The sequence below is a fragment of the Emys orbicularis genome, chromosome 6, assembly GCF_028017835.1.
Source record: "Emys orbicularis isolate rEmyOrb1 chromosome 6, rEmyOrb1.hap1, whole genome shotgun sequence".
Classification (NCBI taxonomy): Eukaryota; Metazoa; Chordata; order Testudines; family Emydidae; genus Emys; species Emys orbicularis.
This window is the reverse complement of record NC_088688.1, coordinates 61551042-61567224: the sequence shown is the minus strand read 5'-3', so window position 1 is coordinate 61567224 and position 16183 is coordinate 61551042. Positions and strand designations below refer to the sequence as shown.

Below are 16183 nucleotides of genomic sequence, written 5' to 3'. Positions count from 1 at the left end.
TTCTTATGCTCACGTGTTGTTTAGCCAGTGATGGTTAAACTGAGAGCTTAAAGTGTATTGCTAATGCAGTATGAATAAAACAATTGCTTCAGCAACATGTACTGAATGTTTTCATTAGCCAGGTGAAAATGGGTATTCAAGACATGATGCCCAAAGACACACTGGCTGGCTCGCTGAACCATTCTGAACTGTCACATCTACCATGGAGACCTGTTGGACTCTAGAGGTCAGGTCATTGGTATTCTTTAGCATAGCATAAAGATTTTGAAATTTATTTGTAATATTATCATATTATAACTTTTGCCAGTGTCCGATTTCAGTGCTGTCATATAATGTGAAAGGATATCCCACGTATCCCAAAGAAAGTGGAATTTTCCCTATGGATAATAACCAAGTTCTGTAATTTTGTATCCGACAGGGATTCTACAGAAAACTGCAAAAAGCTAGAGGTCATTAATGACAAAATTTCAGGACGAGCAAATGGATTCTTGTTATTTGCAGACATATTCATTGACTCCAGATTTTAGACAAAAGAACAGTTATATTACAATAATGGGCACTAAAGTTCTTCCTCCTGCATCTGTACACAGCCATATTGACTCTGGTTTATCTTATAGTTAAGGTTGTTCTACAACGATATAACTAATAAAACTTGGCACTTCATTATGCGTTTCATTTGAAAGACCTCAGAACTCTTTATGAAATGTAATTAATTAATGTTAGTACTAAAGACTGTGCATGCATGCACGTTTGGGCAATTAACTAATTTAAACAGCTATTAAAGAGGATGATTAATAAACTTAAGTCAAGAGTTCCACACAAATTCACATTAATACTCTATCAGCTTCCAGTGGGGATCAGATACTGATCTGACATGGTGAAAGAATTTAGTATCTAGAGTAAATGCCAATTCTGTTTCACATGAAGTAAGTGCATAAATTAATTTCTTCTGTTGTTTTGGGTAATAACAATCAATGATGCTGTCATTTAACATTGTTAATATAAAGATCATAGAAGTACACCACAAATCAAATAATGTTGAATGTTTATTACTACTGTCATATGTATTTAAAGCTGATAGAATTTGGTGTCCCCTGCTTTGGTCTCTGGGTGTATTCAACTTTAATCCCAAACAGTTGATAAATACCCAAAATTATATTGGGTATTGGCCTTATTCTCCTGGAATCCCCAACAGAAGCTCTGCACTGGAGCTGCCAGTTCTTCTGCTCTTCAAAGCAAAGGCAGCTTGAAGTTAGCTAAGAGCAGGACCACTATGTTGACTGTAAAGCCTTCTTGACTTCATCTGTGTTTTATACATCTCAAAAAGGACTTGGGCCTTATCTACATGGGACAGTTACACCAGTACAACTTAATGTGAATTTAAACCAATATAGTTTTAAAAGTGCTAACTCCTCTGTGGACACACCTATTTTAGTAAAGGAGCCATTTACTTCCAATGATCTTAAATCTATTGAAAATCAGTTTAAGTGAAACTGAAAGAAGCCACTCAAACCAAAATCCATACCATCTTTTGCATTGATATAAACTCTATTTTGTTCAATAACTGGTTTTAGTTAAACTGGTGCAACTGAGAAGCCAGGGTAGGCTTCAGCTTTGGCTGCTGTTGCAGAATAAATAAATAAATAAAATGGATGAGGTGCATCCTAATAGCTGCACTGGCAGCCTGTTTTCCTTCAAGGATACTTTATAAGGATTAACCATATGTGTTAGCACGACTATAGAACCATAGATTACATGATTGGATTGGCCATTTTACTACTCTTATTGTGTGCATTCTAGTTTAAGCTGTTGAGATGGGATGGCACTGCCAGCCAATTAACATATAAATACTGGAAGGTCAAACTAGTAAAACATTATATATCAAATAAAATACACCAGATATTTCAATGCTGATGCATCATCTCAGGGGATCTAAGGAGGACAGGAAACAGCACAATATGAATCCACACTTACAATGATTGGTATAAGAAAGTAATCTAGTGCCAAAATCACCCCATTCTGGTTCGTGTTTGCCTTCTGTATTCATGATTTCTCTTAAACTAAAATCAGAATGTGCCTTAACTAGTACAACTGGAAGGATAAATTGCATGTTATATTTAACTCTTTGGTGAGGCAAATACCGCCCACAGGGGAGTATTTCAGTAGGCTGAGGAACTGGTGTGGTTTTGCTATATGTGGGTTGGGGGCAGGATCAAGAAGCCTATGCAACAGCCTGTCCATATCCTGTATGCAACATGAAGTGAGGTTCCATCCATGGCAATGCAGAGCTGTGTGTTGGGTTGGGGCAGGATGTGACTACACTGATGCACTGGCCAACACTTCTACAGATGGGGGAAGAAACGCCGCCAGATTGGAAGGCTAACAAATCACATGAGATGCAGTGGGGTCATGGAATGGCATAAAGGGAAGAATTTTAACTAACACACACACACACACCCACACACACCCACCCACCCCCCTCTTGTGGAACTTTCATGCGCACAGCCCATGTATTGAGACCATACATGGGCCAGGATTTCGCCATAGTTATCATCTAGCAGTGGGGAAGCCTGGGTGGCTGGAGCCAAGGGGTTAGCAAAGTGTAACCATAATAATTAATCCATTCATGGGAGGTTAGACAAATGCAGAGAGCTAATGTCAAATCTGTCATCATACTGCAAGATTCACAGAGTTTTACCTCCAAACAACTGGCTTTCAGGTTGCTCAGAATTTCAAGTGTTGTGACTGCAAAAGATCTTTTTGCATTTATGAATTGATATACAGTACCTTGTCATAGGACACAGTATCAAACATTTCCTTTATTTGAGTAGGAGTTTCTGCTGGGTTGGAGATCGGATGAGATGAATTTAATGAATCCCTTGCAATTGCACCAAAACATACATTCAGAAAGTAATCCTCCTGTGGGATATACAGACAGTTATCACCTTCAAGACATGATATGGATTCAAATAGATACACACTACGTGGACAGAAATAATACACAGTACAAAGACAGAAATGCTCATGCAAAAACCTCTTCCCTGGCATAATGATCAAGTTCAACTCCTGTACAGAAAAGATTCCAACTTTTGTATCACATCTGAAAGACCTAAAAATTTGCAAACTTTGCAAAAAAAAAACCCCAAAACTCTAGCAAACAATCTCCAAAATTTTAATTCCTAACAAAAATAGACCTGACACAAATTCCCAGACCCAAACTCCCCAATTCAGTGAAGATAAGGATCATCATAATCCAAGTTCAGATCCAAAACTGGCCCCTATTATAGTGGAACATCGGCTCTGCTGTAGTTAAAGGTAAATCTTCATGAAGGGCTGAATCCAGTTTTTGAGTGTTCATAATTCACATCAGAATTTTTAAAATTGGGCCTATACTCATTTCTAAGGGGAGCAAAAGGTTGTTATATGCTAAACCACTTTATGACTATAGTTTACAATAGATTCTTTATGCTACATACATATATATATGCATACATTTGGAATATTCGGCTAAATGCTATTCTAGCTGGAACAGCAAACGAGCAGTGTGTGCCAGCATAATCCACAGTTGAATAAAGGCTGGTGACTGGAAATCATGTAGAAAGAATCCAAAAATAGCCAGACAAATTCAGTTCAGAATTTCAAGATAAATGCACTTTTGAGTGGAGAACAAATATGAGAAGTTTTTGCCTAAAGTATAATTTTTTCAAAAAAGTGTTTAAGTGCCAGAAAATAAGGCTCTATAAAAAAAAATGCCTTCTCAACCATAACTATATTGGTGCAAGTGCCAGAATGCAACGTACCAGATAGCCTCTTATCTTTTACTGGAATTCTTTTTATAACAACAAAATTGCTTAGATTTAGGAAAGAGAGATGGAAGAAATAGGACTTAAAAGGAAAATGAGACTAAATTTTACTGCAAAAATGTGCTTGCAGACCAGGAATCAATTCTGAAGATATACTGCTATTCTAAGCTTCAGATACTCTCTTTGCTAACCCCTTTTCAGACAATAAATTTTGTTGTATTTTCCTGGTAGTGACCTGTAAATGATTTTTCATTAGCACCCAACAGAGAAAAAGGATTTAGCATGATAGCTGTATTACTTACAATCTGCAGCTCTGAGTACGTAGCACTAACAGAAACCAATTCCATGAATCTGGCAAAACCTTCATTTAGCCAAATGTCATTCCACCATTCCATAGTAACCAGATTACCAAACCACTAAAAGACAAAATCTCAAGTAAACAAAAGGAAAATGAAACTTGGCAATTACTATATTTAATGAGGGAGCTTTTATCTTAAGTTCAGGCACGTCTGTGTGCTTTATTAAGATCAAATTTGATTTATATGTCAAAGAAAATTGAACAAAGGGAGGACAAAAAGGACAAAACCAGAATTTCATAAAATGTAATGGAAATCTAAGAAAGCTGGATTTTTATTTCTGAATCTATATGCAATTAAAAAAAAAAGCTATTCTGTATTCTGTCACACTTTAAATCAAAGGAAGCAAAAGACCGAATTGAGATGGGGGATGAAATATCTTCTTACTCCGGGGAGTGCACCCTCGAACTAGCATTGCAGCATCTTGTTAAAGAGTGTGGGAGAAGCTTACACTCCCATTGCTTGCTTGCTGCATCTGTTCTGTGAATTAATTGAAGGCTTCATTTTCAATGCTATTTGACTCACAATTACATTCATAGTTATTCTCCTTTTTTACTATTTTTGTAAGCCTTCACAATAAGGAAAGTCAACATTCACTAATACATGCAGCTGCCACAATAGAAGAGGCCAGGGAGTGTTTTTGAATTTAAATATTTGTAAGTTGACAAGGTAGCAAGAATTGATGGGATTCTTTTTTCTAAAGTTAATGGACCAAATTCTGCTTGCATTTACAAATGTCAATCTGGAATGAATCCTCTGAAGTCAGTGGAGTTACTGCTGCTTGACACTGGTGTAACAGAGAGCACAATTTGTCCTAAATAGTTCCATCTAGCACTCTAAATGCTACTGCAGACAGGTGCCTAAATAAATACCACTGATTACTATTATTATTATTTACAATCCTTCTCCCTTCTAAGCCATTTGTTCTCTTGGCTCCATGCATAACATTAACTCTGCTAAAGCTCTTTAGATTCTCTGTACTTCAGCCTTAGCTTTTAACTGCCATCTCTATATAAGTGACTTTTTTTTTTTTTCAGGCTTGCAAAGAAAGACGTCTAAGCTAAATACAGAAAAAAGTTACCTGATGAGCTAACTCATGGCCTATCACCTTTGTGACCCACAGTTTGTCGAATGCTGAGGAGGTCTTGGGATCATAGAGCAGTGAAGTCTCTCTATATGTGATGAGACCCCAGTTTTCCATGGCTCCTGACTGGAAATCAGGGATAGCAACAAGATCTAAGATTTAACATAAAACCTGTGTTATTACTGAGTATTAACTTTTCTAGCCCTTTGTTGTCGACTGGTTCAATGGTCCATGTGTTCCTTCCCAAACTCAGTGGAATCACTCCCATTGACTCCAGACAGACCTCCATAGGAGAAAGGGAGAAAAAAAGTGGGAAGCCAGGAGCAAATCAACTTCAGATTCCTCTTTTGTGAGCACAGCTAGCAGTGGAGTAACAAGAGTTCCTTTTCATTGGACAAGGAACTGTACGCTGGGTAAATAAGTGTTACAGGCAAGAAGTGTTTGCTAACAAAGCCTAGACTAGTGTAGGACAGAGAGAGAACTTATTTTGCTTAGCTTTTCTTCCTTATTTTAGAAGGATATCAGAGAGACACCATAGTCTAGTAGTAAGATACAGGCCTACCACCTCAGAGAACTGTCTCCAGCTCTGCTTGCTGTGTAACCTTACAGGGAGGAAAGATGGTCTTGTGAATAAAGCCCTTGGAGTGGGATTTAGAAAAACTGAGGGTTCTTCGCCCAGCTCTGCCATAAGTGACCTTGAGCAAATCATTTAATTTCTTTGTGCCTCGGTTCCTCACATGTAAAATGGGGATATTAACTATACTTCCCTATCCCATATGTGTGTTATGAGAATAAATTCATCCATATTCGTGAAGTGCTCAGTTATTGTGGTGATAAGCACCATAGAAAAACCTAGAAATAAACCAAATATTCATATACACAACCAGTGTAGGGGCAAGCTGACAACATACAGCATGCAAAGTATCTACATTTGAGTATTGCACTTGGTCCTGAACCGCTGGGCTGGGCTGGACAGTTGCAGAAACTCAGAGATCTTCCATTTTCCTCCCTCCTAATTTTCTCCCCCTGTTGGAAGCTGCCACCATTGCACACTCCTACAGAAATACTTATCAACCACATGAAAGGCTTAAAATTTACTGCTGGTCAGATAACAAGCTACTACAGACTATGCGTCCTCCAAGGCTATGTCTACACTATTACGGTAAGTCGACCTAAGTTATGCTACTCCAGCTACATTATTCCCGTAGCTAGAGTCGACGTAGCTTAGGTTGACTTACTGCGGTGTCTATGGGAGACACTCTCCCATCAACTTACCTTACTCCTCTCGTTCCGGTGGAGTACCAGCGTCATGCTTCGATTTAGCGGGTCTTCACTAGACCCGCTAAATCGACCCCAGTGCATCAATCGCAGCAGCACCGATCCCACAGTAGTGTAGACATAGCCTTAGATTCTGAGTGTGTTACCTGTATGAAATGCAAATGTCTTACCATCAGCCCTATGAATCCTGGTTACATTTGCACATTCAGGTGGTCCTTTCTAGCTAAACAATCAAGTTGGCAAACATACTATGTCCTCCTATAGCTCCCATAGTAAACAATTTTGTAAAATGTAATGTTACGAGTTTATTTTTCTATTTAGATTGGCTTGTCTTACATTAAATACTGCACATCTTGTATGAGAGGGAGTGACTTGCTCAAAAAAAAAATCCCTTTTCTAAAAGTTATGAGACTTCCAGGAAGGAAAGGAAAACCAAAAATTTAATAGAAGAGTATTGTCTGCAGAAGGAAGATTATTTGTCAAGGGTGAATGATCTGCTTCTTGCCAAGCCAGTACCATGAACCATGAGCTTTTAATATTTATTATCTCATTTGCAAGCTAGCTCCATATTTGATCTGGGCATTAAAAAGGTCCATTACAACGAAGCTTTTCAGCTAACACTACTCCAAGTAAAATACTAAATAAAGGCTGCCATTGTTCTGAGCACTTCTGCTGTTGCTGCTGCTGAATCTCTTTGGTCTGCCTCTCTCCCTGCTGCTTTGCTCTCGTTGCTCTGCAGAGTTGTTTTCTGTCTCCATATCTCCCGCAGATGAGGAGAGGATGAGAACCCTCATGAGTCTTGTTCTTCTGTAATTTTTCAATATCCGTGTTGATAGAAATTTAGTTCTGTGAGAGTTCATTATTTACTTGATTTCAGTATAGCTTTCCCCTTGGAAAATCTAATCTTGATTCAAAGGCTAGTTTGATTGAGGTCCAATAGTCTTTTTTAAAAAAACCTAAACTACTTTTAATTTAAAAGGAGCACAACAGATTTGAAGTGCTGAGTCATGTGCTATGAAAAACCTAACTATCAACAGTAGGTTTTGCAGTCACAAAGGACTCCTGACCAGGGCTGTGGATCAATCAAAGAAGAGAACGACCCCAGAGAATCCTTCTCAGGTTTTACAGGGAGCTCAATATAATTCTAGAATCCTCTTTTCCAGTGGTCCCCAAATTGTGGGGTGCACCTCCCTAGGGGGGCACAGAGGAACATCCAGGGAGGCGCAGCGGGGCCCGGGCCAGTCCCCACGGGGTAGGGGTTTGGGGGAGTGGGGAGGGAGCGCCACCCAGCACCGCTCTGACCCCGCCCCCAGCCTCCATCTGCAGCTGCAGCCCCGGCCCCTGCTCCTGGCCACAGCTTGGCTGTAGGCCCCTGGCTCCCACTCTTGGCTGCTGGCCCCAACCTGGCCACGACTCTGCTCCCGGCCTGGAGGGGCATGGACACATTCCATTACGGGTAAGGGAGGGGGCGTGAGGAAAAGTTTGGGCACCACTGCTCTATTCTCAAGAGTAAGCATTTGCAGAATTGGGCACATACTTGTGTACTTAGCAAGGCTCAGTACCTTGATTTAAGGAGTTGCCATAACTGAGAACACAACAGGAGGATTTTTTAAATACAGTACAAATTTGATTAGCCAAACTTCAATTACTGGAAACTCCTAGTTAACTGAAACAGGAGCCAATGCACTATAGTTTATTAATTACACTGAAAATTCCCTTGATTATCTAAATCTATTAATTTGCCTTCCAGGGCATTCAGATAAACGAGATTACGCTGTAGTGGAATCTCAGGTTCTCCAAGTCCTTTCAGTTGCTCCATTATTTCAAGAGGATAACTTCCCACTCCAATATTCTGCATGAGTCTCGTATTTGATTGTTCTCACATAGTTAATTAAAGACTTTCGGGTTTATCCAAGGTACAGATCAGAGGACAGAATTTTGCCCTTATAAGGAAAAACATATTGATTTCAGCCAAACTATGCAGAAGCCTATAACCATTCTATTGCAAAACATAATCTTTCATATAACATGTTGGCTTTTCTTAGCTAGAATAACATTTTGAATTTCTCACTTAGTTTTGTGTGAGAAAGGAGAAATTAAACAGAAATTCTGTGACTGAAAGAGTTATATATGAACTGTACTGATATTGATGTTTGACTTACCCAGTTTTGGTAAGGGAAAGCTAATATCAAAGTACTTCTCATAAAATTCCAGTAGTTTCACTGCTGCTTCTAAGGCATAATGTGTCTGACTCCATTTGTCAGGTGATGCGTAGATGGATACCTGTGAAAATTGATTACATTGATTACAGTGATTCCCAAACTTCCTCATTTTATAGATCAATTCTTAAGATAGCAATCATGTTTGGATCAATTCCCCTCCCATCATCTCAATCACATACTTTCTCTGCAGCAACTCCAGGACTTGGTACCAGGCACAAGTTTTATTATAAATGCTATTAGGCAGAAAAGGTGGAAATTAACTTGCTTTAATGCAATAAGTGTAGCTTGTTTGGTTACATCCACTGATTTGTAACTATGTTGTCTATTTCCTCTTCCTGGGTATATGATTTCACATTTTAAGTCTCTCTCCTCATTGCCTGTAAACCTCACTGCTCTAATCAAAAAATGTCAAGCCCTAAAATAACCTTAGTTATTGGCCATGCTGAAACCTGAACTCACCTTGATTCCTGATGATGTTGTGGCCTGCACAGACTTAAAATCACAAACTATGTAGGCTACAAGGTAAGTGCTCATTTTCACAGTCACATCAAAATGATCTTCCAACAGGCCTCCTTCGAGTTCAATTGTTTTAATCTGCAAATTGGAAAAAAAGCAATGTTCTTCCATTAAAACTTCCCACAAACCAATAGATTGATACCATGAGTAACCTATTTAACAGATGGCAGACCAAAATCAACCCACGGTTCAATAAAGTTATACCAGGAAAAATTATTCATTATTTGCATGCTGGCAGCAACAACAGTGTGCTAGACCCTGCCCATACAAATATGATGATAAAGTCCCTGCGCTGAGGAGCTTAAAGTTGTGGGCCCCAATCCTGAACAAGATAGTCTTTCCTCTTGAAGGGTAATGGTGGCCCAGAGCCAGTCAACTCTGTTCCAAGGCTTGGCCCTTTTAAAAGCAAGCCTGTTGGCACACCTCCTGAGTGATCTGGGGAACTGTAGTCCTGCAAGGTCATGTGACAGCCAGGAGACCCACTGCTGGATATTAGGGAAATATATGGCTTGGCTTAGCTTAGAAGGGTGAGAGACCTGCAAGGAGGAGGAGCCCACTGTGGGAAAGCCCAAGGAGGAAAGCGCTGTAAGGGACTGTGAAGCCTAGGACGGAAGAATATAAGGAGAATGGGCTATAAGGATGGTGATGCCCTGGCAAAGGGCTGGAAGGAACTAGTGACCCTGGGGATGGGGGCTGAACAATGTAAAGCTCAGCTGTTAATTTATATTAAGAAACCAGATACCCAAAAAGATGAGTTGATTAAAAGGCTCCAGTTGTGGGCATCTGATTGACTAAGGAAGAAGGTAAACTAAGGCAGTGGACAAGCCCAATGCCAAATTGGGTACACTGCTGCTACACTTACATAAGTGATTAGCTATACACATATGAATAGTCCCATTGACTTCAACAGAACAATACACGTGCATGTAGTTGACCAAATCCATAAGGCTTTGCAGCACCAGGTTGTCTTTGGTCTACAATGTATTCTGTTTTACACAGGGCTGGTCTAAAATTTTCTTTCAAAATCTTTTTTCCGATGAAAAATTGAATTTTTGACTAAAATATTTTCATGGAAAGGGTCTGCTTTCCTCAAAAAGTTTTGATATTTCTCATCAGAAAATTGGAAAACTGAAAACTATCAACAGTTTCAGTCGGGGAGTTTTGTTTTTTGGATAAACATTTGATATTTTCTCCTGAAAATATCAACAAAAACATTTTTTTCCCCATTTTTATCTAAATTTTCAGCAGGAAAAAACATTTCCTGAACAGAACTTCAGTCAATCAAAAATAAGAATTAGAAACTGAACATTAAGAGCTGTTAATGTGACTACATCATCAATCCTTTAACAAAATCATACCTTTGGCATGTTGGATAATGCAATGTGTTTTCTTTCTCTCCTTATCGTGATGGCAAAGTTGGCTTTGAAAGATGGTTCATCGAAGCATGGAAAAGCCATTCTTGCTGAGGTAGGCTCAAAATCCGTAGTAGCTATTATCCTGTGAGACATGACATACAGAAACAAATTCATCCAAGTTAAACATGAAATCAAGAATGACACTAATTTTGTATCTTAGCCTGCAACAGGTTTAGACCTTGATAAAGCAAGTGTTATAAGAACAGAGTTTCTAAACAGTGCTTTTATGCTTTTTTATTGGTTAAAATATGGCTCAAATACCAGTAAAAATTATAGATTTTCTTGAATGTTTTGGGATCTCTGCCCACTTTGTTCCAGTGTCAGTACCCAATTGTACATTATCACTTGAAATCCATTTGTTACCCAGAAGGAGAAATAATAGATGCGCGTGTGGTGGGGGGAAATGTATATTGCAGGCACCATGACAATTTTACAGAATTGGCCAGCTGGTAGATGTAACTTTAAATAATTTAGAACTAAACTTCTTGATCAGGTTTGGTCACTCTGACAACCATAAGTGCTGACTCCTTGGTTGCCCCGGGCTGGAGCACCCACAGAAGAAAAATAGTTGGTGCTCAGTACCCACCAGCCACCCACCGATCAGCTGTTCGGCGATGGGTGGGAGGTGCTGGGGGGAGGGGGCAGAGCGTGGGCAGGACGAGGTGGAGCCTTGGGGCAGAGCAGGAGAGGAGGACCCACCCGGAAAAATGAAAATCGGCCCCTGTGCTGACAACAGTTACATGATTACATTCAGTCGGGAATGCTCATCATCAGATTTGTGACTTGCTTTTATAAATTAACACCTTCAATTGAGGAGGCCTTTGACACTGAATGAATGTCGTTTGTGACTCACAGATAAAGATAATAATTCTGGCACCCATAAACACTAAATCAAAGCATTTGTTTAAAAAGCACGTGAATTGTGTTTTGTTGAAAAGGGATGGACCTGAGTGTGTGCTTACCTGTTTTGCTCAATAAGGGTCTCAACAAGGGAGCCCCACAGGCAGGGTTACTGAACCAAGGAGGCCTGTTGTAATAATGGGGTCTACAAATTTACCACAATTGTGAGAAGTGAGTGAAAGTTCATAAAATGTCATAACGATGATAGCCACCTCTACTGTTGTGGCTAAATCTTGACCACCACCTGGGATATAAGACTCCTCCCCAGTCCCCACAAGTCCTTTTCCTTCCCCACTTTTGCCTTCATCTAGTAAGAGTCTGGTTTAGCCAGCCTAGATTGTATATTTTGAAATGCTGCCTGTAAGCAAAAAGGCTGCTAAAAACAATGCCCTGAATGGTGCTAGTACCTTCGGGTGCAGGTCAGCTCCCTTCCTCCTGCCCGGAGGGTTGGCACAACAGCAGCTGCAAACCCTGCTCTGCTGGCCGCTGCCACCTTGGTGCGCAGAGTGAGTGCCTCCAGGAGTTGCAGCACCTCTCACTGCTTGGCACACACAGTGAGGTGGCGGCAACCGGCTGAGGCGAGGCATGCAGCCGCCTCTCACCGCGCAGCACACACGTATCGCAACCCCCTCATTTGGGAAATGCTGATCTAAGCCATCAAATATAAGTGAGGCCCTCAACTTGGAATCAAAAGCTATACAAGGTAATACAAGACTTTGCAGCTATCGTTTTTATCCATCGCACTTTCATTGAATTTTTGCTCAGGGAGGGCTTTTCCCATCACTCATGGATGACCACCTATTGCTCCCCAGTGTATAGTCCTTTGAGGCACCACATAACAGCTACCGTCCTTCCTCTGACCCAAGAGAACAGAACCAGACTCCCTTCAGAGCACAGCAGTAGCACTCCTAATTGGTCCAGCAGGGTTCCTGCTGAACAGAGCAAGGCACACCATGCCCCAAGCCCAACAGAAGAGAAGAACCCCATACTGCTCTTTGTTCCGGGAGCTAATTCCCCCCAGACTCATTTTGCACAGATCCCACCTGAGCCGCACGCCTTCTGCTTTTTAGTTAGCATTTTCATTGAAAGTTGGGGCTAATCACTTTGCTTTCATACAGGTCACATCCCAGGAAAACATACAATTACCATTAACAGTGATGTAAGGCAAAAATAAAACTTTGAGGTCAGGGCATAAGTACCTATAAAACTTTATTCAGTGTAGTTGTAGCTGTGTCAGTACCAAGATATTAGAGACCTGAAGAAGAGCTCTGTGTGGTTTGAAAGTGTCTCTCTCACCAACAGAAGTTGGTCCAATAAAAGATATTACCTCACCCACCTTGTCTCTCCAGAAAACTTCAAAGAGACTACTTACCTTGTTTCCCCATCACGAGTTTTGTAAGTACTTTTGTAAAATCCATCAAAGCCATCTGCCAGTCTTGCATGAAACTCTATGACAACCAGGAACCGCTGGCGAGCTGTTAATACTTCCGGAGCCTGCAGGGCAATTTGCTCATGTGCGGGATGTTCTAAAACTTGAAGCTGTTTTCCTGGTTTACTGGACCCCAAGTCATCTTTGGGCAGAAGAACTGCACTGGTGATTTCAAGGCCTTTGCTGTGCAAGATGATAAATCTAGTATTCTCTCTCACAAAGATCTCTATCCTCTCCAGTCCAGTAAAATGTACAGTAGTAAGATTAGGGTGAACACAGAGGTCATATTGGATTGGGACTACCGTATCAGGAAGCCTCATCTTATTCCAAGGAAATAGCTTGCCATTGGTAGGGGAAGTTACATTGTCTTTACCTGTTTGATGTTTAAATCCACAAATTCCCAGAGAATAAATGTGTAATAGCTGCAGCACTAATACCAATGAACATATTCTACAGTGACTAGCCATTGCAAATGCATGCATCGAAAGATCCTCTCTAGAACAAAAGAAAAAACTGTAGCTTCTTCTGGCTAAAACTTCCAGGTCTTGAAAATATTGTTTGCTTAGGATGCATCATGCACTGGCAGTAATGTAGTTTTCCATTAATGAATTCTCATCTAGAGAAAAATAAAACAGCTGTCTTAACTGTAAGAAAAGTCAGAGCCTCACTTTAGTTGTAATAATCAAGCTTCCTGCATAAAACACACAGACAATGAAGGCTCAGTTTACATGTATTAAATGTTTAAAATGACAAGAGGTACTTGAAACTCTATGGGTGTATCTACATTGCAATAAAACCCCCGCCACTGATCTGGGTCAATTGACTCAAGCTCAAGGGGCTCATCTGCTGGAGCATAGAGCTTAGCTTCCAGCCCAAACCTGAAAGTCTACCCTGTAATTGTATAGCCCCGCAGCCCAAACCCTGCAGGCCCAAGCCAGCTGACCCAGGCCAGCCACAGCTGTGACCCGGGCCTTGTATCACACTGTAGATGTACCCTAAGTGCCTCAAACAATTGTTTGAAAATACAATAAAGCCCTATCCCCGCAGAGACTATTCATGTGCTTGAAATTAAACATGTGCTTAAGTGCCTTGCTGAATTGAAGCCTAGATCAACATATCAAAATAAATATACTGTAGGGTTAATGTTTATATAAAAAAAAGATGTAGCAAGAAAAAATAATTATTCCCCACTTTCCCTAAGCACCCTTGATACTTGCTTCATTGTCAGCTTTCCTAAAAATCTATACCTCATAGCAGGTCCTGAAGGTCAGCAGACCTGGAAGAAAAATTTTGCATTTGTCTGAGATTATGATATTTGCAGGGGACAAGAGGAGGACTTCAACTCCCACATCTATTTCCTCTTAACCTGGAGACAGGACTTGTGGAATAAGGTACTCACAGCAATTTGTCATTTCTCACAGCAAGTCTTTATTTAGTGGTGTAATTTTAGCAGCTGCATTCTGGACAGCTATGCAGCTGCTAAAATGGTCGTTGGTGCCTGTCTAGGAGACCACCTCACTCTTCTTACCAAATCGTTCCCTTGTCCACTGTATCAAGGTTAAACTACCGGGAATTGCAGAGGTGTGAATATGGCCAATTTGCTAAGGGGCAGAGGGCTCAAGCAAGGTTCTCTGCTCACTTAATTCATGTGGTTTAGCAGGCAAATTTCTGGACAGTGGAGCGCTCTCATAAAAGTTTAGAAAGCTGCAAAAGAGAATAAGACAGCTGTGCAAATAAACCTCCTAAAAGAAGATTGTAATAAAAACTGCACATTAATTTTTTTAAATGATTCATTTATATTAGTTTAAGAAAAACAGGCCAAAAAATAAATATTAAAGCATTGAAAGTGGAATATTTCTATGTGGTACATACACCACGTTGTTTAAAAGATGGCTGAGGGCTGTATTTAAAATAATTAGGAGCAGGAAAGCCATGACAGGTAGTTTCTACTAACAGAGCTTCTTCCGCAAGCACAGAATGAACCCTCCTCCCCACCCACAGCCCCCTCCCCCCCCCTTCAGTGCTGCTCTCTTACATGATCCATGGCATGTTCCTGTCTGATCACATCTTTTCTGCAAAAACAGCTTTAGATTTTTTTTTAAGCAAACACATGAAACGTCAGTATATCACGATCTCCCATTTGCTTCTGCAGCCTTGAATTGTGCTGCTTTTATTTTCACTTTTGTTTTCACTCGGAGGCAGCCACCAGGGAGTTTCCGGAGTTTGTTCACCAAATACAGCTCATGATAATTATTTATCACACTAAGTCAAAGCAAGCTGTGTGCGCCCATCCTACTATCTTGTGTGGTTTAATAGCACAGAATCCTTCACAATGACCAATGGTGCCCCAACTCTTTCAGTGGGACAGAAAATTATAATACCAGAGTAAATCTATAATAAAGCCTACACTGATAGCAGCCACAGATCATAGGCTTATGATAGAAAAATCGAAAACAGCCTTCAGTCATAACTGATTTACTGTTCCCATTTATTTCCAAGGAGTTTTCCAGTCTCTGTGGAAAACTAATCCAGATAATAGGAACCATTTGATCTGGGAAGCTGGTTTTCACATGTCACAAACAAGCAAGTATGTTTTTTTCTTTTTTGTCTATTAAGAAGTGTTATTGTCTGGAAGAGCTTTTATTTCAAGAATTCAGTAGCCCATAATGACTGACTTGAAAACAAAGCAACTATTCTGCAATCAAAATTAACTCCCCAGTATTTCAAAGTCTAGCAGCTGGGAAAAAAAAGACCCCAAAAAACATCAGACTGAATTTATTTATTTATTGAACAACAATGTAGTTGGCTTTGTACAAAAAGAAAGACACCCCCCTTGCCTCAGGGATTTGCAGTCTAAAGGCACAGTCCTAAAGGTTGCTGAGTTCTACAAAAACAAACAAAAAAGAAAAGCAAAAGTGCTATTGATCAACAAACAGTGTTTACTCAGTAGCTATTCCAAAAGCCTTCTGCATAGCTCAGAGACAAATGCACACAACTCAGCACTGTGAGCCAACTCTTATGGCTGAGCTGAGTGTAATGTGAGGTAATACATGGCCATGATATAAGGGTGCAATCTAGGGAATGCAAATGATGTGAACAGTGGATATTTTAGAGAGTTTTCCAGGCACTCCTACTGCCAGACAGCAATAGTGGCTGGTAGTGGCAGCCATGGAACCAGTC

General features: G+C 40.3%; 1 protein-coding gene across 1 annotated transcript in view; it reads right to left on the bottom strand.

Annotated features, from left to right (window-relative positions):
* The window catches only part of LOC135880148 (endoplasmic reticulum aminopeptidase 2-like), a 38260-nt gene extending 24775 nt beyond the window's left edge, over positions 1-13485 (bottom strand). Inside the window, exons 1-7 of the mRNA XM_065406301.1 lie at positions 12947-13485; positions 10618-10756; positions 9203-9337; positions 8684-8804; positions 5241-5395; positions 4106-4219; positions 2788-2919 (exon numbers count right to left, since the gene is read on the bottom strand). Of these exons, the coding sequence (XP_065262373.1) occupies positions 2788-2919; positions 4106-4219; positions 5241-5395; positions 8684-8804; positions 9203-9337; positions 10618-10756; positions 12947-13485 (1335 nt within the window). The remainder of the gene's footprint in view (positions 1-2787; positions 2920-4105; positions 4220-5240; positions 5396-8683; positions 8805-9202; positions 9338-10617; positions 10757-12946) is intronic.
* Positions 13486-16183: the final 2698 nt, after the last annotated feature.